Source organism: Echinops telfairi, unplaced genomic scaffold, assembly GCF_000313985.2.
Source record: "Echinops telfairi isolate 266 unplaced genomic scaffold, ASM31398v2 ScPeMD7_23;HRSCAF=83, whole genome shotgun sequence".
Lineage (NCBI taxonomy): Eukaryota > Metazoa > Chordata > Mammalia > Afrosoricida > Tenrecidae > Echinops > Echinops telfairi.
Window position 1 is genome coordinate 59246397 of NW_022103920.1, and position 23835 is coordinate 59270231.

General features: G+C 42.5%; 1 protein-coding gene across 1 annotated transcript; it reads right to left on the reverse strand.

Annotated features, from left to right (window-relative positions):
- Positions 1 to 1181: 1181 nt before the first annotated feature.
- On the reverse strand, positions 1182 to 22178 carry SAMD9L (sterile alpha motif domain containing 9 like). The gene is made up of 2 exons (XM_004702809.3): positions 22030 to 22178; positions 1182 to 6699 (listed from the first exon to the last, which is right to left on the reverse strand). Exon 2 carries the CDS (start codon positions 6676 to 6678, stop codon positions 1924 to 1926), a length of 4755 nt encoding a protein of 1584 aa, XP_004702866.1. The 5' UTR covers positions 6679 to 6699; positions 22030 to 22178; the 3' UTR covers positions 1182 to 1923.
- Positions 22179 to 23835: the final 1657 nt, after the last annotated feature.

The window sequence follows — 23835 nt, forward strand, 5'->3', positions numbered from 1 at the left end:
TATTTTACATTGAGTTATTAGCACCATTAATTGGAGTACAAAATTGGTCAAGGCAATCCCCTTGTTTGGGGGGCTATGCATGCTAAAATTTTATTAAACATTTTGATACAAAATATATTTGAATAAAAATTTAACTTGCTTCATATCCATGGAAAATCTTATTTATTGGTAGGAGAAAAATTGTTTTTAACACCAATTCTAGAACTGCTTTTTATTTTTACAGCGGGAGTTGCTGAGAAATCTTGTTACATAAACAAGTAGATGGGCATGAAGGTCCCTTTGGGGAAGGAGGTAAAGAAATGTCAAGTTTTTGAACTTCTGATAAGTTATATTGTGAAAATATCATGCAATGATCACAAAAATTACTTTAAAATCATTTTAATGATTTATCAGTAGTTGGTTCTACTTCCAATATTATTAAAAGCAACCCAATTTTCAAGATATTTTATTATTTTGTCATCATAGTCATTGGCTTTCTTAATTTTTAGGAAACATGGAAAAGGCTTTTTAAGTTAAATGGAAAAGCTATTAACTATTTCTATTGTTCTTTTACCTTTTTAAAATCCCAAAACTCCTTTTTAAACCCAAAATAATTAGAAAGGTTTGGGAAAATACGTGGATTATTAGTTTCTATACACCTTTTGTTATAATAATTTCAATAAAATGCTATAATCATATACTTTATACATATTTTCATCAATATCTTCAAACTATAACCAGTTAATGTCCAGGTGATTCCTACTCAAGACAGCCAACGTGTCAGAATAAGACTGTGTTCCATAGGATTGTTAATGGCTGTTGTTTTGGAAGTAGATTGCCAAATTAATCTAAGAGAGAGCTTTATATCAAGAAGTCATTATAAATCAAGCAAACATTCCAGTCCAGTCCAGATCAAGTCCTTAAGTCCAAACTACTCCGTAAGTCTGATACTAGCCCATAAATCCCTCTTCAGACTCATGCAGCCACACACAATGATTCAGACTGCAGGAAGATCAAAGGCCGGTGGGTGCAAAGTCTTGCAGATCCAATGGTGGTGGATGCACCTCCAGAGCTCTGGCTGCCATCAGCATGAATTGAAGTGGCTTGACAACAGGAAGGTGAAGCAGAGAGAGAGGGAGGCCAGCCCGCAGAGCCATTTATCTCAGTTGCCCTCCAATCAAGCTGTGACCTGATTGGCAAGCTAAACTCCACCCACCTGTTCCTACTGGGAGACATGTTGGCACCAAAAACCTAAGGATCACAGAATGTGATCAGAGAGACAAAAGCAGAATCCAATAGTGACATAATTTTCAGTCTTATGCTAATATTGCCATCAAAATGCCCTGCAAATAAAAAGTGGGGCATAGAGTCATAGAAAGACATGATGCTACGTTGGATTCTATAGAAAAGGAACCCCAGTGATGTGTATATGGATATATAAAAAGAAAAACTTATATCAAGAAAAATGGCTCACACAGTGAGGTGAGTCCTGTCTGGTTCAAGTTCATAAGTCAGATGTTAAGCTCAGTTAAGGGTCTTCCTAAACCATACAGGTGCTGGAGCCAACAGTTCAGGAAGAAAGGATAATGAGGCAGGAAAACCACAGACTGGTGGATGCCAGATCAGGCTGGTGGCTGGAAAAGTCAAATGAATCTAAGATTGAGAGACTCTGATGGCTCCCGGGATCAGCAAGCAACATGACAGTCTGTTGATAGCTCCCAGCCGTGGCGGCAGGCAATGTGGTGGGCCATTAGCTCAAGAACCAGATATTGATGAGGCACATGCAAGATCGAGGCCGTCGGGAAGAAGAGAAACTATACACCCCTGAGGAGATATCACTGCTTGGCTCACAGCAGAGCCCAACATGGATTGATTACATCATGGGAGAATCCTGGTTCGGCCAAGCTGACATGAAACCACACATGCATGAATGTATTCAAGTGATTATATCTTAATAACTTCTATGTCATATGCCAGAGGGCCTTCTATGGAAAATCCTAGGTAGAAGGACACATTCTCTATGTTCCCACCACTTCTGAGTGGATTTGAGTAAACAGATACCACTGGTATTTTCACTTTTTCCTTTGTTCCATATTCTATAAAGATTAGCTTGCCAATAGCCTGACCAACTAGACGACGCAAAATGATTTGGACTGCCCGGTTTTTCCACACAACACCACTGTGCCAAAGGGAATTTGTATTTTCCTCCTTACTGAAGTACTGTTCTATCTCAGCTTTGTGAACAATGCTGTTCAGCCCCTTGCCCCTCCCCAGGTAGAACAGGGTGCTGGCCTGCTTGGATCGACACATAGGTCTGTAATACCGGCCAAAGGACCTGTTTAACGACGACACATAGGTTTCCATTTGTTTGGAGTCGTGATCTAGCTCCTGATTTTCTGGCCAGAACAGGAGGCAGGCTAAGAAGTAAGGGTCTGGATACTGATGCGTGGGTTCTATCGATTGCAAGATTTCTCGGAGCTGTTTCTTCAGCGTGTTAAATGGTTGAATGTATTTGGAGTTGGGTTTCAGACAACTGAGGATAATGTTTGCCAAGATGAAATTTTGCTTCTCCTTTGTCAGCCTCTTATTTGGGTTTTGCTTAAGTAGGAAGCTGTATTTGTTCACGATGTCCTCCATTGTGTTTGCAGCATCTTTGTGGTTTGGGGTAAGATAGTCCAGGAGTCCAGAAAACCTGTCTGCTCTCCAAGCTTCTAGACATCTCCTGCAATCCTCCTCTCGTAGAAACTCTTTGCTTTGTGATGGATCCAAGTCCAAATGGCAGAAAAGTTCCCTGTACTTCTTGAAACAACGGCTGACTTTCTTGTTTAATGTGATTTCTGTAATTTCTTTTTGGATATTCCTTGTTTTTAGAAGAACCATGTAATCAACAAAAAAGTCAAAGCATCTTTTTAAATCAAATTGTAAATTGCTTAGGTAGGACGTGAAATTCCTCAGCGTCAAATAATATTCATCTTTTGTATTCGTAGGGCTATTTTCTATTTCTGATAAAAGCTGTTCCACTGGTCTCTTAGAGAATTCGTTTCCTGCATTGAAAAGGGGAGTGAGTTGAAGAATCTGGATAGTGTAAAGACCAACTTCTATTTCACCCAGGAAACCAGCCGTGTTATACATGTCATATTTTCTTTGGGACTTCTGTAGTGACCAGGCCTCTGTTTCGTTGTTTTTACTATCGGTTTGTTGCTGGGATTCTTTGAAAGCTCTTGCGGCTTTTTCAGCTGCTTCCAGGGACTGTGCTAGCTCACGAACTGAAATGTTCCTACAGGTTTTGTTTTCATCTAACCACCATTTTATTTTATTTTTGTACACTTGACCGACCGTGTCTGAGATATAGGAATTTGTAGGTGCTATCATTTTGGCTTTATGTGCCCACTCCAAAGCAGTGTTGAAGTTCTTATCTTTGATGTAGAAATATCTAGCCAAGGCTTGGCAAACCATAGCATTCTGGGGGAATTGCTTAGTCCCTGCTGTCAAGACAGCTTCGATTTTTCTGTTCGGCAAGGCTTCAATTAACGGGGAAAACTGAGTGTCTGTTTCATCACCGTACTCCTTGCGCTGTCTTGTTAGCAGAAGGGTTTGCACATCATGGTGAAATTTGTCTCTACCTATTCCTGAAACATAGAATAAATCTTCTTGCAATAGCTCCAGTGCGATTTGACTTTGATCCAAGTTATAGCTGTTTTCCAGTTCTTTTAGACACCCTTTGGCAATCAGGGGATGAATGACGCGCACCCCTGTGTATCTCCCAAAGTCTGCAACTTCTGTTTTTATTAGAAGTGTCCAGTAGGTTCCCATCTTGTCTTCCAGGGTGTCCGGTGCCCAGGGGGTCCTCCTCGTACATGCTATCCCCAAAAACTGTTCACACTTTGACATTGAAATTGTAGAATCAATAACATAAGAGTTAAGCAGAGCCAGGAACGAAATGAGTGTCGCTTCCTTGCTGGGGACAGTCTGCCCTTTCAGGATATTCTTGACTACCTTTTCCACATATGTCTCATCAAAGTTCTTCTTCATGATCATGAAGGAATAAAAGTTCTCACAGTTCTTGTGTTGGTTTTCTATTTCCTCCAGCTTGGCCTCGAATGCTCTTTGTTCCTTGGAAGAAAGTTGGTGTTTCAGTGCAACACTGTCTGGTAATTTTGCACTTTTCTCAGGATTCTGGGACCTCATGCAGTTTAAGATGATTACCAGTGTTTTTTCGTATCGCAAACCTTTCTCGGCTAAACCAGAGTGGATGGCGTTCTGTAGAATGTAGATGTTCTCTAGTTCTTCAAAGTCATCCACAAGGAGAAGTACAGGGATGTATTCATGATGGCTGGGCGCCTTATACGTGATCAGATTGATCACTTGTTCTCCCACCTCTGCAAAATCAGTTGCTTTATTTTTTAACACAGCACATCGGAACTTTTCCTTTAGGTCCCAGAGAACATGCATTGCTAAGGTGGTCCCCCCACAGCCCGGGTGATGATAAAGATTGATGATTTTTGCAAATACTGGTTTAGGAGACTCTGTCCACGACTGTATCAGTTCCTTAAGGTCTCCGTAACAGTCCCTTTTGACAAAAGCGGAAGAATAACTTTCGGAAGAAAAATAAAAGTTCCACCAGGATACTTTGCCGCCTCGATAAAAGTGTTCTTCTCTGGATTTCCTAAATTCTAGGAATTTGGCTCCATCTTTCTCGATGGCCGTGTCCTTACACTCATTCTCACAGAGGATTTCTAGTGCCGTCAAGATGTCCTCCTCCTTTTTCTCCAGGATGACCGAGGATGACCCGCGGGAAGGCAGGAACCTTTTGGAAGACTGAATCACTGATTTTCGCTTAAGAATAGTACTGTTTATCTGTTCTAAATTTAAGGTAGAAATACTGTGGTTTGTTAGTTCATCTGCGATGGTCAATCTTGTTCGCAGTTGGTCTCTCCATCGCTGATAAATCTGTGTGTTTACACAGATGCACAGTATGTTGTCCATCCCTTTGAGTGCTTGGTAGAAAGCACAGAACGTTTCAATGAGAGGGTCCCCCGGGCTTTCCACAGGAGAGAGTAATAGAAAGAGCACCAGGAATTTCCCCTTGGTCATGATGTCTTCATCGGTGAGAAATGAAATCACTTTCCGGACTTCAGAAGCTCGTTCCCTCTGCCATAAGTGGGGTTCAAGCGGTTTGTAGGACTCGTTGTTCAAGTCTGACCTTCCATTGCAGAAGATCCAGCTGGGCTGTTCGTAAAGGTTCAGAATCGATATCATCTCTCTCGTTGTCGTTGTCTTTCTTTCGTACTGATTTGGAAAGTGCAGATTCGCGACTCTGCGTTCCCTGTAAGCTTTGACCACCCCAGTGCTCTCGGACTCGGGATCAAACTCCAACACCGCAAACAGTTTCATTTCTTTTAGGAAATCGAAGTGCTTTCTTTGGTTTGGATGGCATTTATTTGTGACAAGAATGTACCAGTCATAGTACGAATTATCTAGTGAGTCTCGGCTTCCGATGAGAAGTTTAACTAGTTTTAGCCCTTCACTCTCCTTTACGTTTGCTTTCACTCCATACTCTTCTTCTGCTTCTCGTCTGCATGCTGCCAGTGACTTCAGATTTCTCATAAATGCGTTAAAGTCTGCATCCCGTTGCTTGATGTTGGCGAGAACATCTTTGGAGCTTGCCCCTTCTCTCACAAAGAGGGAATGCTCTTTGTTTGGTCTCCACGGTCCGTCCTTACAATTTTGCATCGTAATGTAGAAATACTTCTCTTTACAAACTGAGTGTCTTGGAATAACATCTACTTCAATGACAAATTTGTCAGATAGTGTATTGTTCTGCTGGAGGACTTCCACAAACCTGGGCTCCCGAATGCACTTTTTGGCTTCCTTGATATGACTCTCTTCAAAATACTGCTTGATCATTCCATTGAAATGGTCAATGAAGGCATCCTTCCTGGTGACTCTCACACCAACTATTTCCCCATGGGGTTTATCCTGGACTCCAAAGTGGATGGTACCATTTGTCCGTGAGTTCATACAAGCTGATGCAAATCGGAAGACTTCATTACTAAATTTCATGAGCATGTCCTTTTCTGTGGCTGTGTCTGTATTTGTCAAGGCTTTGTACTCATGAACTGGGTCAATGAGATTGAGTGGGCCGGTTTCAGGCGGGAGAATGCAATGCACTGTATATCGTTGGCTGTCATGGAATTGATCAAAAGGGTACGGCATGCAAGTTACCTGTTCAATTTTTACCTCATTCTTAGTTTTGCCGTCAGTACCTGCTACTACATTGGTTGCCTTTTCTTTCATAGGAATGGATTCTTGTTCTTTGGTACCTCCACTCTCAGTGAGGTCATGATCAATATCACTTGATACTGACTTTTTCTTTTTTGTCTCTTGTGACTTTTTTGTGTGCTCTTTTTTAGAGGGTTTTGTATGATCAAATTGCCCAGATTCCTGATTATGACTTTCAGAGGAACTGTTATTCAATTTGTTAAACGCACGCTTTATCAAAAGTGCTGGGCCCTTTGGTAATCCCATATCTCTCAAGTCCTTCTCAGTTAATTCCTGTAGAACCAATCCTGTCACTTCTTCTCTGAGCAGAATGTGTCCATATTTGTCATCAATCTTCAGGGCTTCGGTGACCCATTTTTCCACGTGTTCTTTGGTCCAGTCCTGGATCTTTTCAGGTAGAGGTACTTGTTCACTCATATTGCAGGTGCACTTTTCCTCCTCGGGAAAAATAATACAAGAAGTACTTTAGTATGATGTATGGTCATTGAAATCACCTAGTCAATTATATATCTATATCTCTAATCTACCTATCTATCTATCTACCTATCTGTCTATCTATCTATCTATCTATCTATCTATCTATCTATCTATCTATCTATCTATCTAAACCTATGAGAGCCAGAATCCATGTAAAGAACAAAAACGTCAGAGAAGGGAGACCTGAAAGTGGTGACTGTACGCTGTCAAAGGCAAACAACTTGGAAGACCCAGAAAGACAACGAAATCCCTTCCAGTTCTGGCTCTCATAAGTTCCACTGTATCTCTTAGATATGACAACACCCACAATCTCTTTTATATATTAAAAAAGTAATATAGCTATCAAGTTAGCTCTGATTCATAACAACCCTATAAGATAGAGGAGGGCTACCCCAAAGTCTGTTGGGTTCAAACTGACAGCCTTTTGATTAGCAGCTGTATGCATAACCATTGTGTGTGTGTGTTTGTGTAAAATCTCTCATATACAGTATATTCATATACATACATGTAAACCAAACCAAACTCACTGCCATGGAGTCAATATTGGCTCACAGGGTACCTGTATGACAGGGTAGAACTGTCCTTCTGTGAGCTTCTGAGAATGCAACTCTTTATAGGAGTAGAAAGCTCCATCTTTATCCTTTGGATCAGCTGGTGGTTTCAAAATGCTGACCTTGGGGTTAGCAGCCCAACACATAATTTCCAAATATACTTTTCTTTTATATGAACTTTGAGAAGTTCATAGAAAAATGGGATATAAAGATAATGGATTTTTTCCACCAACTTTTTCAGCTCCTTCTGAGAATTGAACATCTCTATCATCTATCCAGTAAAGTTTGCAAATATCAACATCTGTGTAAGGCAGAAAGCTGTCAGTGAAGGATGACTAAAATGGCTTTCAATAATAGGGTACAGCCCAAACCGATTGCCATCTAGTTGATTCTGATTTGAAGCAACCCTGTAAGACTTTGCTGAGCTACGATGGATGATGTTTCCATAATGATGGACTCTGCTGACCAGCTGAATCTTCTGAATCCTAGAGTTCGCTTGAACAGTAAGGTCTAGGGCTCTAACTCCGAAGATTCAGATTTAATTGGCTCTCGGGGTAGGAGCGAGGGTAGAACTCAGGCATCAGTACTTAAAATGGATCTGGGTGAGTCTCTGGTGCAGGCAAGGTAGATAGCTGCTGCTGTGGTTGTTAGATGAACAGCCCCACGTGCCACAGAAAAGGCAATAATAGTGGTTGTCAAAGTGTGGCCCCCAGGCCGGCAGCATCAGCATCCCTCAGCCACTTGTTAGAAGTGTACATGCTCAGCCAGACAATAATGAATCTGAATTTTTAAAAATAACCAAATAGTTTACAAAATAATTAATTCACTGCCTTCAAGTAATTTCTAACTCATAGCAACTGTCTATAAGGTTTCCAAGGCTGTAAATCATTACAGGAGCAACCCGCTCCTCTTTCTCTGGGGGAGCCTTTGGTCATTTTGAACTGTAAGACCTTGCCTACCCAACAATACCTGCAGGACTCCTAAATAAATGAGTTTCAGAAGAAGGATAAACAATAAAATAGAAGTATTATAAGTATGTGTAGGATAAAACATTAATAATTCAGTAAAATAAAACAAATTAAGCTTAAAGGAAAAAACTAAGCATTTTACAAGAGGCATAATCTCTAAAACGAAAAATGTTTGGCACTCCTAAAGGCCAACAAACAGTCCTTGAACTAACTACAAGCTTTGCTTTTTTGTTGTTATACTGTTGTGGGTTTTTTTGTTTTGTTTTGTCATTGGCTTTTTATTGTTGTTGTTGTTTTGTTTTCTTTTGTTGCTTGCATTTGCTCTGTCTTGTTTTTGTGCATGTTATTATCTCCGTAGGTCTGTCTAAATAAGGCTGGATGAGCAATCTGGAGGAGAAAACAATGGGACTGACAGTTCCAGGGAGACATGGCAGATGGGGAGGTGATGAGAAAGGTAGTGGTCATAACAAACCCAGGGACAAGGGAACAACACGTGATCTAAATCGGTAGTGAAGAGGGTGTAGGAGGCCTGGTAGGGCGTGATCAAGCATAATGTAACCTAGAGGTACTACTGTAACCCAAATGAAGGCTGAGCATGATAGTGGGACAAGAGGAAAGTAAAAGGAAATAGAGGAAAGAGCTAGGAGGCAAAGGGCATTTATAGAGGTTTAAATAAAGACATGTACATATGTAAATATATTTATTTATGAGGATGGGGAAATAGACTTATGTGCATATATTTATAGGTTTAGTATTAAGGTAGCAGATGGACATTGGGCCTCCACTCAAGTACTCCCTCACTGCAAGAATACTTTGTTCTATTAAACTGGCATTCCATGATGCTTACCTTCCCAATACAACCGCTGAAGACAAAGCCGGTGCGTAAGCAAATATGGTGATGAAAGCTGTGGTATGAGGGGGGTTGCCAGCCCCCCACCACTAATCGTGGGTTTAATTAGCACAACTGTATGGTTGAGAATATAAATATTATATTAAAGTCATCAAGAGCATGAGAGATAAAAAAGATATTGAAAAATTGGAGTCAGACACATTTCATGGTAGTATGCTCACCTCAGCCCCGCTTGGTGGTGCACGTGGAGAGAGGGGGAAAGGAAGGAGGACAAAGGGAAAGGGAACAGGGGAGGAGAGGGAGCCAAGGAGAGGCCAAGGGAGGAGCACAGAGAGAACTCTCTATTGTTAGCCCAGGCCCATATACCTCTGGGGGCGTCCAAGCCCACTAATTACAGGTAAAGACATGTCACAGGAAGGGGTTGCACTATGGGTTATACAGCAATGAGAAGGGGACAATCTAGGGACATACACGCAATAGGAAGAGGAGGGATAGGGGGTATACATGTGACAAGAAGGATGGATCCTAAATACAGGATGGCAGCCTAACTTTGGATGTAACTGAGCCAGTTTGATCTGTTCTCTGGATCTCCATAGAAACCATTATCAGTAGGGTGTGAACCCCATGGACAGGAACCAAACATTGACCACAGGCCTGTCCATTGTCTTTAATAGCAGGGAGCAGGGCCTACTGTAGTCTGGCAACTGATTGCCTCCAGGGAGGATGTCTGTAAGCATCTGACCTCCCCCCATGTCTTTGGGGGAGATAAAGCTGGGGAAGTCTCTATAATCCCACAGAAAGCTGTTGGAGCCCTGCTATCAAAAGATACAGCATCAAGGGTCTTAAAAACTTGAAGGTAAACAAATGGCTATCTAGCTCAGAAGCAACAAAGCCCACATGGAAGAAGCACACCAGCCTGTGTGTTCACAAGGAGCTAAAGGGATCAGTTATCAGGCATCAAATAACAAAAACTCATATCATTGTGTGCTCACCTCCCAGATAAAAATCGCTGAAAACAAATTGGTGCATAAGAAAATGTGGTGAAGAAAGCTGATGGTGCCCGGCTATCAAAAGACATAGCCTGGAGGGGTCTTAAAGGCTTGAAGGTAAACAAGCGGCCATCTAGCTTAGAAGCAACAAAGCCCACATGGAAGAAACACACCAGCCTGTGTGATCACGAGGTGTCTGAAGGGATGAGGTATAAGGCATCAAAGAACAAAAAATCATATCATTATGAATGAGGGAGTGCGGAGTGGGGACCCAAAGCCCATCTGTAGGCAACTGGACATCCCCTTATGGAAGGGTCGTGGGGAGGAGACAGTCAGGGTGCGGTGTAGCAACGATGAAACATACAACTTTCTTCTAGTTCCTAAATGCTTCCTCCCCACCCACTATCATGATCCCAATTCTACCTTCCAAATCTGGCTAGACCAGAGGATGTACACTGGCACAGATAGGAACTGGAAACAGGGAATCCACAGGACAGATGATCCCTTTAGGACCAATGGTGAGAGTGGCGATACCGGGAGGGTGGGGTGGAAAGGGGGAACTGATTACAAGGATCTACATATAACTTCCTCCCTGGGGGATGGACAACAGAAAAGTGGGCGAAGGGAGATGTCGGACAGGGCAAGATATGAAAAAATAATAATTTATAAATTATCAAGTGTTCATAAGCGAGGGGGGAGTGGGGAAGGCGGTGGGGAAATGAGGAGCTGATGCCAGGGGCTTACGTGGAGAGCAAAAGTTTTGAGAATGATGAGTGTAACGAATGTACAAATGTGCTTTATACAATTGATGTATGTATGGATTGTGATAAGAGTTGTATGATCCCCCAATAAAATGATTTAAAAAGAAAAGAAAAATCTTTGGAACCTAGTTTTTAAATACTTAATAACCAGGAACAGTGCCTAGGCAAACCGCATATGCAATCCACCTCTCTTTGGGGTTTCTTGCAAAAAAGTTCATTGAAAAGTGACGCCAAGTCAAGGGACACCAAGTGGGCTAATCTGAAGCCACAGTTAGAGTCCTGTGCAAGTCAGTAGATGCCTGTGCTAGCCATTTTCTAGCCTGCTTTCCAATAGCCTATCAACACCAGAATGATGTGCTTGCTGGATGCACATGAATTGCAGTTTCCATTTGCCTCCATGCGACATGTCCTGTTTACCTTTGTGTCTTGAATCTTCTTCTAATTTTAGTCTGTGGAGCAAAACTAGCCTTGAGCCAATTATCAGGACTATGAACAACGAACACAATGAACAGTATAAATATTAATTCAACTGATCAATTTTGTTATTCATCCAACAAATGTTTATTGAGTTGGGCTGCTAACTTCAAGTTCCCTGGTTTAAACCCACCAGCCACCCCAAGGGAGAAAGATGAGGCAGTCTCATTCTACAAAGATTACACAATCTCATAAACCCTATATATGGTTGCTATGAATTGGATCCACCATCTGTCTGTCTGTTTTTCATACTGTATGACAATCTTGTCATACAGTTTGTCAGTCTGACATGCTGAAAGCTATGTCGTGGTCACCCATGGGAACAGGTTTCAGTGGAGCTTCAGGACTAAGAACAGACAATGATGAAGGATTCAGCTCCCGGCTTCGAAGGATGGAGCTGCCGAAACCTCATGCAGAGCTCTGAAATACGGTCAGCTACTGAAGGCCTGATGAATAGAAGCAGAACGTTGTCAGAGCTTGTGCCAGAGGACGGCCCTCAGGTTGGAGGGCACTGAGCGTGTGACTGGAGAGGAGCTCATTTCTCAGAGTGGAGTCCACCATGGTGATGTGAGTCAGGTAAAGTCTGTGGGAGCAGAGCCTTCAGGATCTTCATTCACTGATGAGGTGTGATTCAAGGTAAGGAGAAACAGCTTCAAAACTATGATAATGATTGAGACTCGGAATGTGTGAAGTATGAATCTAGGTAAATTGGAAGTCATCAAAAATGAAATGGAATGTATAAAGATTAATATCCTAGGCATTAGTGAGTTGAAATGGACTGGGATAGGCTGTTTTGAATCAGAAAATTATATAATTTACTATGCCGGGAGGTACAGTAACACAATCGAGAGGAATGGTGTGACACTAATTGTCAACAAGAACATTGCAAAATCCATCATGAAGTACCATGCTGTCTTTGAGAAGATTATATCTATTCACAATCCAGGAAATCTAATCAATACAATGATTATACAAATATATGCATCACTAACAAAAGCCAGTAAGGAAGAAATTGAAGAATTCTATCAACTTCAGTTGGAAATTGATCAAACATGCAATCAAGATACACTGATAGTTACTGACGATAGGAATGCAAAGGTTGGAAACAAAGAGGAAGGAACAGTAATCAGAAAATATGGTCTAGGTGGCAGAAATGAGAGCGCATGGTAGAATTTTGCAGAACCAACGAATGGTTCACAGCAAATACCTTTTTCAACAACGCAAAAGGCGACTTCCCCAGATGGGATACATAGACATTAAACCGACTACATCTGTGGGAAGATAAATGGAGAAGCTCAATATCAGCATCCAAAACCAGGCCAGGGACTGACTGTGGAACAGACCATCAATTGTTCATATGTAAGTTCAGGGTCAAGCTGAACAAAATTAAAACAAACCCATGAGAGCCAAAAAATGAACTTGAGTCTATCCCACTGGAATGCTTGAGAACATCTCAAGAAAAGATTTGGTGCATTGACCACTAATGGTAGAAGACCTGGTGAGCCACAGGAGTACATCAATTAAGAACACCATGAAGAAAGCAAACGGTCATTAAGAAAACAGAAAAGAAAGAAAAGATCAAAGTAGATGGCAAAAGAGACACTGAAGCTTGCTCTTAATCGTAGAGTAGTTAAAGCAAATGGAAGGAAGGATAAAGTCAAAGTGCTGAATAGAAAATTTCAAAGGTTGAAAAGACAAAATGTCAAATATCATACTGAAGTGTGCAAAAACCTAGAATTAGCAAACCCAACGGGAAGAATACACTCATCATACTTAAACTGAGAGAATTCAAGAAAAAAATCAAGTTTCAATTTGCAGTCTATCTCGAAAGATTATATGGGCAAAATATCGAATGATACAGGAAACATCAAAAGAAGATGGAAAAAATATACAGTCATTGTAGCAAAAGAACCAGTCAACAGCTCATCATTTCAGGAGGTAGCATATGAGCAAGAAGTCCAAGCTGCCCTGAAAGCATTAAACAAAAACAAGGTCCCAGGAATTGATGGAATACCCAACTGAAATGTTTCAGCAAGCTGAAGAAGCACTGGAAGTACGCCCTCTTCTGTGCCAGGAAATTTGGAAGGCAGCGCTTTGGCCAACTGACTGGAAGAGATCCATATTTGTGCCCCATTTCAAAGAAAGGTGACCCAACAGGGTACTCAAACTACGGAACGATATCCTCGATATCACATGCAATTTAGCTGAAGATCATCCAACAAGGATTAGGAGGGAACTGTCAGAAGTTCAAGTCGGATCCAGAGAAAGATGTGGAACTAGGGATATTATCTCTGATGTCATATCGATCTTGGCTCAAAGCAGAGAACACCAGAACGATGTTTACTTGGTTTTTTTTTTAATTGACTATGCAAAGGCATTCGACTGTAATCAATGCTCATGGAAGCAGCAGTCAAGAGATCAAAGGACATGTTGCATTAGGTAAATCTGCTGTAAAAGACTTCTCTAGAGTATTGCAAAGCAAGGATGTTACTTTGAGAAATACGGTGCATCTGACCCAAGTCATGGTATTCTCCACTGAATAAGGACATTGAATAAGAAAGATCTAAGAAGAATTGATGCCTTTGAATTATGGTGCTCAAGAAAAATATTGAAACTATCATGGAATGCTAAAAGGACAAACCAAGTTGTGCTGGAATAAGTATGGCCAGAATTCTCCTTAGAGACAAGGATGGCAAAATTCCATTATACATCCTTTGAACCTATTGTCAGGAGAGACCAGTCCCTAGAGGACCTCATGCTTGGTAAAGCGGAGGGGCGGTGAAAATGAGGAAGGCCCTGGACACGATGGAGACACAGTGGCAGCAACGATGGGCTCAGACATCGGAACGACTGTGAGGCTGGTGCAGGACCGTAGTGCTTGGTTTTGCTTTGCGCTGGGTCGCTGTGCGTCAGAAACTGACTCAGTGGCACCTAGCACCGATATGAATGGGAGCAACTTGATGACCATGTGGGGGGTTTATTATGTGCCAGGCATCTTGCTCAAAGAAAACAATGATGACCAGAACAGAATGTAAAGTTCTTTCATGGTACTGACAGCCCCAGTGGCATAGTGGTTATGCGTTGGGCTGCTAACTCCAAGGTTAGCTGTTCAGAAACCACCAGCTGCTCTGTGGGAGGAAGGCTTTCTACTCCCACAAAAAGATACTGTCTGAGAAACCCACAGGGGCAGGTTGACTCTGTCCTATGGGGCTGTTCTGAATTAGAGTGGGCACGATGGCAGAGAGGTGAGTTGGGATATATCGCTGGGTGAGATAAAAGTAAAACAAACCTTACTCATATGCTCTGATGCACTCAAGAAAGTTTGTAATGACAAATTCCACTAGATGCCTTGTGGTCACATCATGATCAATGGAGAAAAGTTTAAAGTTGTCAAGGATTTTATCGAGCTTGGATCCACAATCAGTGTTCATGGAAGCAGCAGTCACAGCATTAAATGATGTATTGCTTTGGGTGGATCTACTGCACCATATCCTTTTAAAATGTTGAAGAGCAAGAATGTCACTTTGAGGCCTAACGTGCTCCTGAACTGAGCCACGGTATTTTCAGGGGTCTCATATGCAGTGAAAGACTGCAGAAGAATCCATGCATTTGAATGAAGGTGCTGACAAAGATTCTCGAACGTACCATGGACTGCCAAAAGAACAAACACCTTTTCTTGTTAGAATTACTGTCAGAAGGCTCCTTAGCAGTGAAGATGACAAGAGTTCGTTTCACAGACTTTGGGCCTGTTATCAGGAAAGGCCAGTTGCTAGAACAGGCCATCCTGCCCGGTACAGTCTAAGGGCTGTGGAGACGAGAAAGACCCTCAAGGAGAGGGACGGATACCGCTGCTGCAACAAGGGTGGAAACACGAGACTGTTGTGAGGAGGGTGCCAGCTGGGGGAGGGTTTTGTTCTATTGTGAATTGGGTCGCTCTGAGTAAGCTACTTGCTAGCACCTAACAACGACAACGACCACTTTGTGGTAAGGGTAACGTGCAAGGTAAAGGTGGAGGCATCAGACTGGCACATGTAGGGAGAAGGAGGGTACCCCTAGAAGAAGAGTCTGCATGGTGGGCAAGGTGAGGTTAAGGGGGATTGCTGGAGTAGGGAGAACGGCATGGGGAGGGAGGAAGTGCATGGACAGAATTAAGGGAGTTAGGAAGAGTCTACCGGATAGACCTTCATAGTTTACATAGTAGGTTTTTGAAATGAGAATATAGGTGTGGTGATGCTCCAGCAGGGGCAGCACAAAATGGGAAAATCATTTTAGGGTTGCTGTGAGTCAGAAGCTCATGGCGGTCAGTTGAGGTGGTTGGTTTCTGGGTTTTTTTTGGGGGGGTGGGGTGGGGGGAGGTATTTAAAGGACAGACTAAATGAAATAAGTCTACCATATGATGTTAAACCCATTTTTAAAGTAGTTCATACTTTTGGGAATTTTCAGAATACTTAGTTTTTAATGTATTTTAATACTGATAGGAAGAGGACCCAACTTCACTCCCATGGTCACATCCTTGACCCTTGACCTATCATGACCCATGGCCACAGGTCCTCCACTTTCAAACATCTCAGTCTCATCATCTCTCGTCCAGTCCTTCAGGCGCACTGCTTTTAGTACTCAAATGCTAACATTTCTCTGACAGATGCCTGCGCTCCAAACCGCCCACTGCTCTCTCACTTTCCCGCAGCCCTTGCATTTCCCTGGCGTCAGAGTGGTGAAGTGCTTGGCGACAGGAACCCCTCCCGCACTGCTTGTGTAAAGCCTTCAGCATGGAAACCCAGGGGGCAGCTCGCGCCAATGGCTAAGTGTTGGAATGGACTTCACAGCTGTTGGTTGGATTGTGACGCTTTTGTTCTCACTTCCCACCACGAGTGGCTTAATGTTTGTCGTGTTTTATATTTTTTGCCACTTGTTTCATTACTTTCTTTCTCCCCATTGAACACTGTAATGTACTTTACGCTTTTGAGGCTTGCAAAACCCTTTCATGGATATTATCTGATTGAACTCACATCCTTGCAGAATTGTATTACTATTATTTTTTAAATATTTGGAACTTTTATGTATAGCAAGAGTTTCACAGTGCAAACGAAGGGAGGAAGCACCGTGACAAGGAAAAGTATGCCACGCCAGCCTCCGATGCCCATTCATCTACCGCCACCAACTGCCTTGATGACTCCAGGTGCACCAGAGCCAAATTATGCTCTGGAGGGTTTTCATTTGCTGATGTTTTGGAAAGGAGATCACCAGGGCCTCTTTCTTCCAAGGTACCTGAGTTAGTTTATTGTGCCAACCTGGCCAATAAACACATGTGGGGCTAATTGAAGGGCGGAGGGATAAATGGCTCTGTGAGCCTCTCCTTCTCGTTCTCCGGTCTCTTGCTTTGTAATGGTCGCACCAGGGTGCAGCTGCCTTAGCAGTTCCCTGCTTCAGCTTGCAAGCCTGATTTCCTGCAAGACATCCCCAAGGAGATGCCACATGGACTTACGCCAATGCAGCCCTGGGTGCTGGAGCAGCTGTGTGGAGACCCCTGCCAGCACTGAGATGCTTACACATTCACTGACTCGGCTTTCCTCCTACAGTCGACATCATTGTGTCTGTTTTGTGAGATGGAGGAGGACTTTGTGGACTGGTGTTGGACATATGGGTTAATGTTGGATTTGTGGGCTTGGGCAGCACTGGGTTGGGATGTTTTCTTGATGTGCACTTAACCTTTACATAAAACTCTCTCTTACACATGAGTTTCTGTGGATTTGTTTCTCTAAAGTACCCAGACTAATACAGTGCCTCTGGGTACACTGGCACCTCTAACCTTTGGGTTAGCAACCAAGAGCATTAACCATTTGGCCCATCCAGGGACTCCTTTCCATAATTTATGTAGGGGAATGAACCAGAACCAGCGCTGTCTTCATTGTGATTTTTCATGATTGTTCTGCTTCTTCAAAAGAAATGGGTCTGAGGCCTCTTTGTGTATAAATGGGCAGCCGTGGAGTTGCCCAGGTTAGAACTAGGGAGAAGACCTCCACTTTACCCCTTTTATTCTGTTCCAGAAAAATCTCAAACACCAAAGTTCCCTTATTCATATGTAATTCCAGAATCCATCCTCTAAGAACTTCTATTTCCTCTCTTTGGTTGTTGAGTAGGAAGGATCACTGAGGCTCACACCAATCTCAAGAGCCTGGGCCTCCAGCCAGGTCTCCATGCCTGGGGAAGGCCACTCAGAAGACTGGCTGCAGTCCAGGCGGCCTACGCCCTCTTCTGATGCTCCATTGAATGGAGAACTCACACGAACAGGTTCGTTTCATTGTCCTGAAATGAAACAGGTTCGTTTCGTTTTCCAGAATCTCAGTATAAACAGGTTGTGAAGGGAAGTCTTAAAATAATTATTAATCTTTGTGAGATTTCTGTCTTTAGTTAAATATAAACTTGACACTGATTATATCACCTAAGTCAGAATGTTGGCTAATTGCACACAACTCTACTTTCATACACACTCATAACTCCCGGGTCTCCAGTTTCCTGAGGTCTCTTCTAGACTCGTCTCCTGAGTCTTCTATCTCCAGAAGCACTCTGCCTTCTTCCCTGTGGTGTCTGGAAGATTCCTTTTTCAAGGCATGACCTTGGAGTCCAAATGAGGTACACCTATGTATAAGATAGCTCTGATATTCCTTTTAGGATTATTTCATAAAAAGTAGCTGTATACATTTAAGCATATTTGTTGTCCGAGTTTCATTTTACTTTGCAAATGCAACTCTTAAAGAAAGTGAATGAAATCAATGCCTTTAATGATTAGGAACTTTACCAACACGTTTTGAAAACCTCCACTTTTTACATGAGAAACTTGAAATCGATTGTCGTGAGATTCTTTTATCCCAAATCCTTAGCTTAGTTGCTTTTTCCTGAGAATATGTGAGAATCGGGTCACTGAAAGTGGCAATGAGGAAGCAGAGATGGAGGCAAAGCTGTTCTGATTCCTTTTCAATTTTGACTGAGGAGATAATTGCTGAGGTTCTATTACAACCAAAGAAAGGTGCCACAGTAGATGAATTGACCGCACTGTTACTCAGGAACTGTTCATTGGACAGTTTGCTCCCCTTACTTAATGCTACAAAAATTTCCAAACATATAGGGATTTTGAAAGACATTTATTTACTCCTTACTTTTTGATGATCTAGTTATCTGACATTTCACATTCATGACAATAGTAAAGAAAATCCACTATCTATTTTGCTTATCAATGCCATAAGACTGGCAGTAATGAACTTGGAGATGTGAGGCAAGAGTAATGTTAGCTATGATGGTTAAGGTTATATGTCAACTTGGCTGGGTACGATTCTCAGTTATGTTATCATATAATTTGGAAGTTATATAATGATGTCTTTGTTTTCCATTTTGTCATCTACTGTGGCCATCCTTCATTTCCAAATATGCTGAGTTTTGCGCAATGATTTTGTTTTTGGACCTAACCACATTGACAATCCAGGAGTAGGTAATAGTATAAGGCAATATCTCACACTATATACATACATATGTACTTCAATAAAGTAATTAAACATTAAGAAATGTGTTCTGCCATAGTTTCTCTTTCCCTCCTCCCACATTTCACGTTCAATAGTGTGCAAATTCTATAGGTTGTACTTTCAAAAGGTCTTTAGCATCTGACCACCTGTTACCCACTTTGTCATTATCCATGGTCCAGGCTCCCACCTCTTTCTCTCCTGGATTACATCAATAGCCTTCTTATCGATTTTCCTGTTAAGATCATTGTCCTTCTTAGGGAATTCTCAAATTAACTGCCAGAGTGACCTTGTTTACATGTAAACATCATTAATTGCCCTGAGTATAACCTTCTGCATATTCTTACCCTGTCCCATGTTATCTTCGTGAAATGTGTCCATTGAAAGTACAAATAAGATCAAAACTTTTTTGATTACTATTACTCTGTTCAAAACTTCCAGTGTCTTTCCATCTGAGAATGAAAGCTATGTCCATTATTGTGAACCTGACATGACCTGGCCACCTGTGATATTAGTATAACGTGCTTTTAATTCTCTCCTATAATCAGACTCTGCTGTTTCAAATGTCATCATAGCAGTGAAGCTCTACTTGGTTGGCCTACGGAAAACTCATGCCATGTCCCAATGTTTCTGTCCTCTCAGTCTTATTCTTATCAACTTAGGACTAACCATAATCCAACATCCCTTTTTGTTTTGGTCCTATCATTAGAATGTCAGCTTCATGATGCCAAGGACTTTTGTACGTCTTGCTGCATATCTTACAGTGCCTGGCACATGGCGGCTTCTTAAAACAAAAACAACAAAAATCGGTTGTGTACAATAAATGAAAATAAGTTTACTACCTTTACAACACTTAAAACTAATGAATGTTTGAATGCCTTTGAGCCAAAAGATTTAGCTCCTTTTACAAGACAGAAATCTGAGATCATTTTCCTGTGCTACTTCTTAGATCAGAACTAATTCTAGCTCCCACCATCTAGGCACGATGATTGAAGAAGTCGCTTTTTCCGGAAGAAAAGGGAACTGAAGAAATCTGCAGTCCTTCTATGTACTGCATTTTCATCACACCCCATGCCAACTTTCTGCTGTGTCACTCAGCCCCCAAACGAGTTCATTTTGTCCGACAAGATTTTCCCAGAGGAGATGGTTCTGTTTTGGCCCACACAATCAAGCCCCAGCGCCCAGGCCCGTTTCATGGTGCTCGCTCCATTCTGAGCTGCTGACTTCTGACGAGAGCTCACGACTGCACAGGCATACAGCATTCAGAGGCTTTTTTTTTTTTTTAACATTTAATTAGGGGCTCATACAACTGTTATCCCAATCCACACACACATCAATTGTGTAAAGCGCATTTGTACATCGTTTCTCAAAATATTTTCTCTCCATTTAAACCCCCGACTTTCTTAGTCTGAGTCCTTTCTCAGCCCTGAACCTGCCCACTCTGTCTCTGGACAGCCCAACAATTGGGAGGACAGACTCCAGTTTTTTTCCGTCAGCAATTCCAACCAGGTCCAACAGTGTCGAAATGAAGCAGCACATCAGACATCTCAGCAGTCCATCCTTCTTCTCCCCTTCATAAACCACTACGCAAGCAGTGACCCACTGTGTGTCTTTATCTAAAATAGGAAACAATGCAAAGAAACATGCCTTTGTGCCACCCACAGGTTCTCACGCCTCCTGTGTTCAGAGGTTGCCAATACAAAAAAGCAAAAACAAAACCAAGCTCACTGTCATTATCGATTCTGACTCACAGAGACCCTACAGGACAGAGTAGAATGGTTTCTCTAGGTGTCTGAGATTGTAAACCTTAACAAGAGTAAAATGTCTCATCTTTCTCTTGAATTGGGCTAGCTAGTGGGTTTGAACTGCAAAACTTGTGGTAACAACCCAGAGGGTAACCTATTACACTACCACAAACAGCTCTTTGATGCCAGAAGTATTCTTTTTTAATTAGGGTCACTGACATTCCATCTATCTGTCTATCAGTCTATCTATCTATCTATCTATCTATCTATCTATCTATCTATCTATCTATCTATCTATCTATCTATCTATCTATCATCTTGTTGGAACTAAGTAAAGCTATTAATTACCATGATTGGTGTGGATACATTTTGGGAATGCCTTGACATAACTCTTTGGCTTCCCAGGGGTCCTCCGCGGCCTATTTTGAAACCACAGATCTTGTTCCAATTCTCAAAAACTCACTGACCGCCCTGGACTTGAGTCCGACTTGCAGTGACCGTGTAGGGCAAGGGAGGACTGGCCCTGTGGGTTTCTGAGGCTGGAACTCTTATGAGCGTAGAAAGCCTGGCCTTTCTCCCACAGTGTTACACCAGAATCGCACAAAGCCATTCTGAAGAGGTCTACTCCGGTGTTCCCTTTGGGTGTTGAACAAAAAGTACCGAAGCAGCAGGGCTGCCCCCACCTCTGGAGTCCCTAGCAGCACCCCAAATGCTCTTCTGGGAGTTGCTCTGCTCTGCAGGGCTCTTGCAGCTGATAGCTGGGGGTTAGTCATTTCAGTTCCTGGCTCTAACCTAATGTGGCTACACCCCTTTCTGGAAGTCTGAAACTGAAACTACACAGCAAGTAAGTTTCCTTTTCCTGATGAATCTTATTTATTTATTTTAAATCCAATTGCTGCATGAATATGTCTGCAAAGAAAAGTCTTTGAACAGAAGAATAGTTCATTTCTTTGATGCAAGGTAAAACTCTCAATACTGGATTACCGAACCCAAACCCCAAACTCCCTGCCCTGGAGTCCGTGCTGACTTACAGCGGCTCCCTGGGGGCTTCCAGGGGGCCTGTGACTGGTCACCGGAGTCGAAAGCCCAGTCTTTCTCCCGAATACTGTGTTAAGCTGTGTCCCACTACTTCAGAACACTGTCGTGAGCAGTGGAGACAGAACTTTGCATACTGACACCGGAGCGCACGTCCTTCCTTCAGGATCGTTCATGTTCAAATACCAAAGTTCTCGGCATAGTTTCTCTCACCTCCTTCTCGCCTTCGGACACGTCCTCCCCACCCCTGTTTCTTTGCCGGTGCATTTCTTCTGAGAAGACCATTTAGGAAGCCTGCATCAGTTACATCTATGTTTACATTGAAAGTACAGATGGAGTTTTTAGAAACAAGTTTTCTGCTAGGCATGGCAAATCAAGGAAAAGTTCGTAATTTAGTAACTCACCAGGATTGTTTCTCCCGAAAACTTAATTCTTTTTCTATCAGGCACCCAAAGCCGGCCAGCTAAACGTTTTCGTTCTTAGTCCTCTTCTGATGAGCCGTGAAGATCCTTTTAAAAATGACCGAGCCCCGGGCGGGCGTGAGGCTTTGGCCCTGAGCGCCGACTCTGCCCTGAGGGTGTGTCCTGTTTGAGCCCAAGAAGGAAGTGAACTCGAACTTGCAGGGGCGTTTCCGTTTTGCTCGAACGTGCCCACTGTGAAACATTTACATCACAGCAAAGAACCAACACATCTCAAAACGGCTTGATAAGTCACAGGAGCTAAGACATCGGGCAAAACAAACGACCAACAAAACCTCCCGAGACAGCAATGCGGAAGGAGGGGCTGGGAGCGCATCGGAACCCGACGAGCTTCCCCGCACAATCCAAACGCCCCTGCAGCTTCTGGCTTTCGGCGGCCACAGTGTATTTCATGAGCGCTTGAAAATTAAAACCCTATTTGCGTTATGAAGATAGTAAAAGCTCATTTTGAAAATTGGGAAGCTTCCTGGTTTTGAGGGTTGTACCGTGGCGATGTTGGAGAATGTCTTTGCTATTGCGATAGAGTCAGGGGCTTCAACCTAGAGGTAAAAGATGATGAAAGTGGGGGCATTTTACTCTCAAATTTTTCCTTTAAAAGTTCCGTCCTTCAACTTCTTGAAGAAGTTCAAACTGCACTGAATCCACCAGCAGCTCCAAGGGACAAACATATTGCTTTCTGCTCCTAGAAATGTAAATGTATTGACAGCTTCAGAAACTCTAGGGAGCAGTTCTAGTCTGCTCTGGACGGCCGCCTGGTGGAGAGGACCCTATGGCAGTGAACTTTACATCACTAAGATCACATACAGATGTAAACGTTGGCTGAATAAAATTTAAAAACAGGTTGCAGCAGCACATCAACAAGGAACTGCCAGAAAATGAAGCGAAATTTTAAAAAAGATGTGGAATGAGGGATCTCATTGCTGTCAGCAGGGAATACCGCAGAGATACTTGCCTTTGCTTGATTGGTGAGGTGGGCCGTAACAAATTATGTATCCCGTTGAAAGAATGAGAACTTGGACACAGACCCCGAGGCGGTCACCAAGAGAAAAAAACCACAGGGACACTGTGTGGCTTAGGACTGAAACACTTACTGATCAAAATCAAAGACATCGCCTTCAGTGTGGATTGCACTTCAACGTACAAAAGCAGAAGTCCTCACAAGCGGGCCAGTAAGCAACATCATGGTAAACAGAAAATATCGCAGATGTTGAGGTTTCCTCTCACCTGGTTTCACAACTAATGCCCATTGTAGCCGAAGTCGAGCATTGGGCAGATGTGCTGCAAAACATCTTGTCTAAAAAGAGCAAAAATGTCACTTGGAAGACTAAGGTGTGCTTGACTCACATCATAGAATTTTTCAATCGCCTCATGCATGTGAAAAAGACAGACAATGAGTAAGCTGGTGTTGGAAAAGAATATTAAATGGACCAGGAACTGCCAGGAGCACAAACACACCCGTCTTGGGAGAAGGACAGCCAGAATACTTCTTGGAAGTAAGAATGACAAGGCGTTGTCTCATGTGCTGTGGGCATGTTATCAGAGGGACCAGTTCCTGGAGAGACATCATGCTTGGTAAAGTAGAGGTTTAATGAGAGTGACACAGTAACCGCATCAATGGTGGTGAGGCTGGCGCAGACTGGACACGGTTTGGTTTAGTTGTACGCGGGGTCAATATAAGGAGGAATTGAGTCTAAGGCACATAACATTAACAACCCAGTCTGCACAGTATCA

Excerpts from the sequence above, each read along its gene's own strand:
- SAMD9L (XM_004702809.3), bottom strand. The coding sequence starts at position 6,678 with ATGAGTGAACAAGTACCTCTACCTGAAAAGATCCAGGACTGGACCAAA.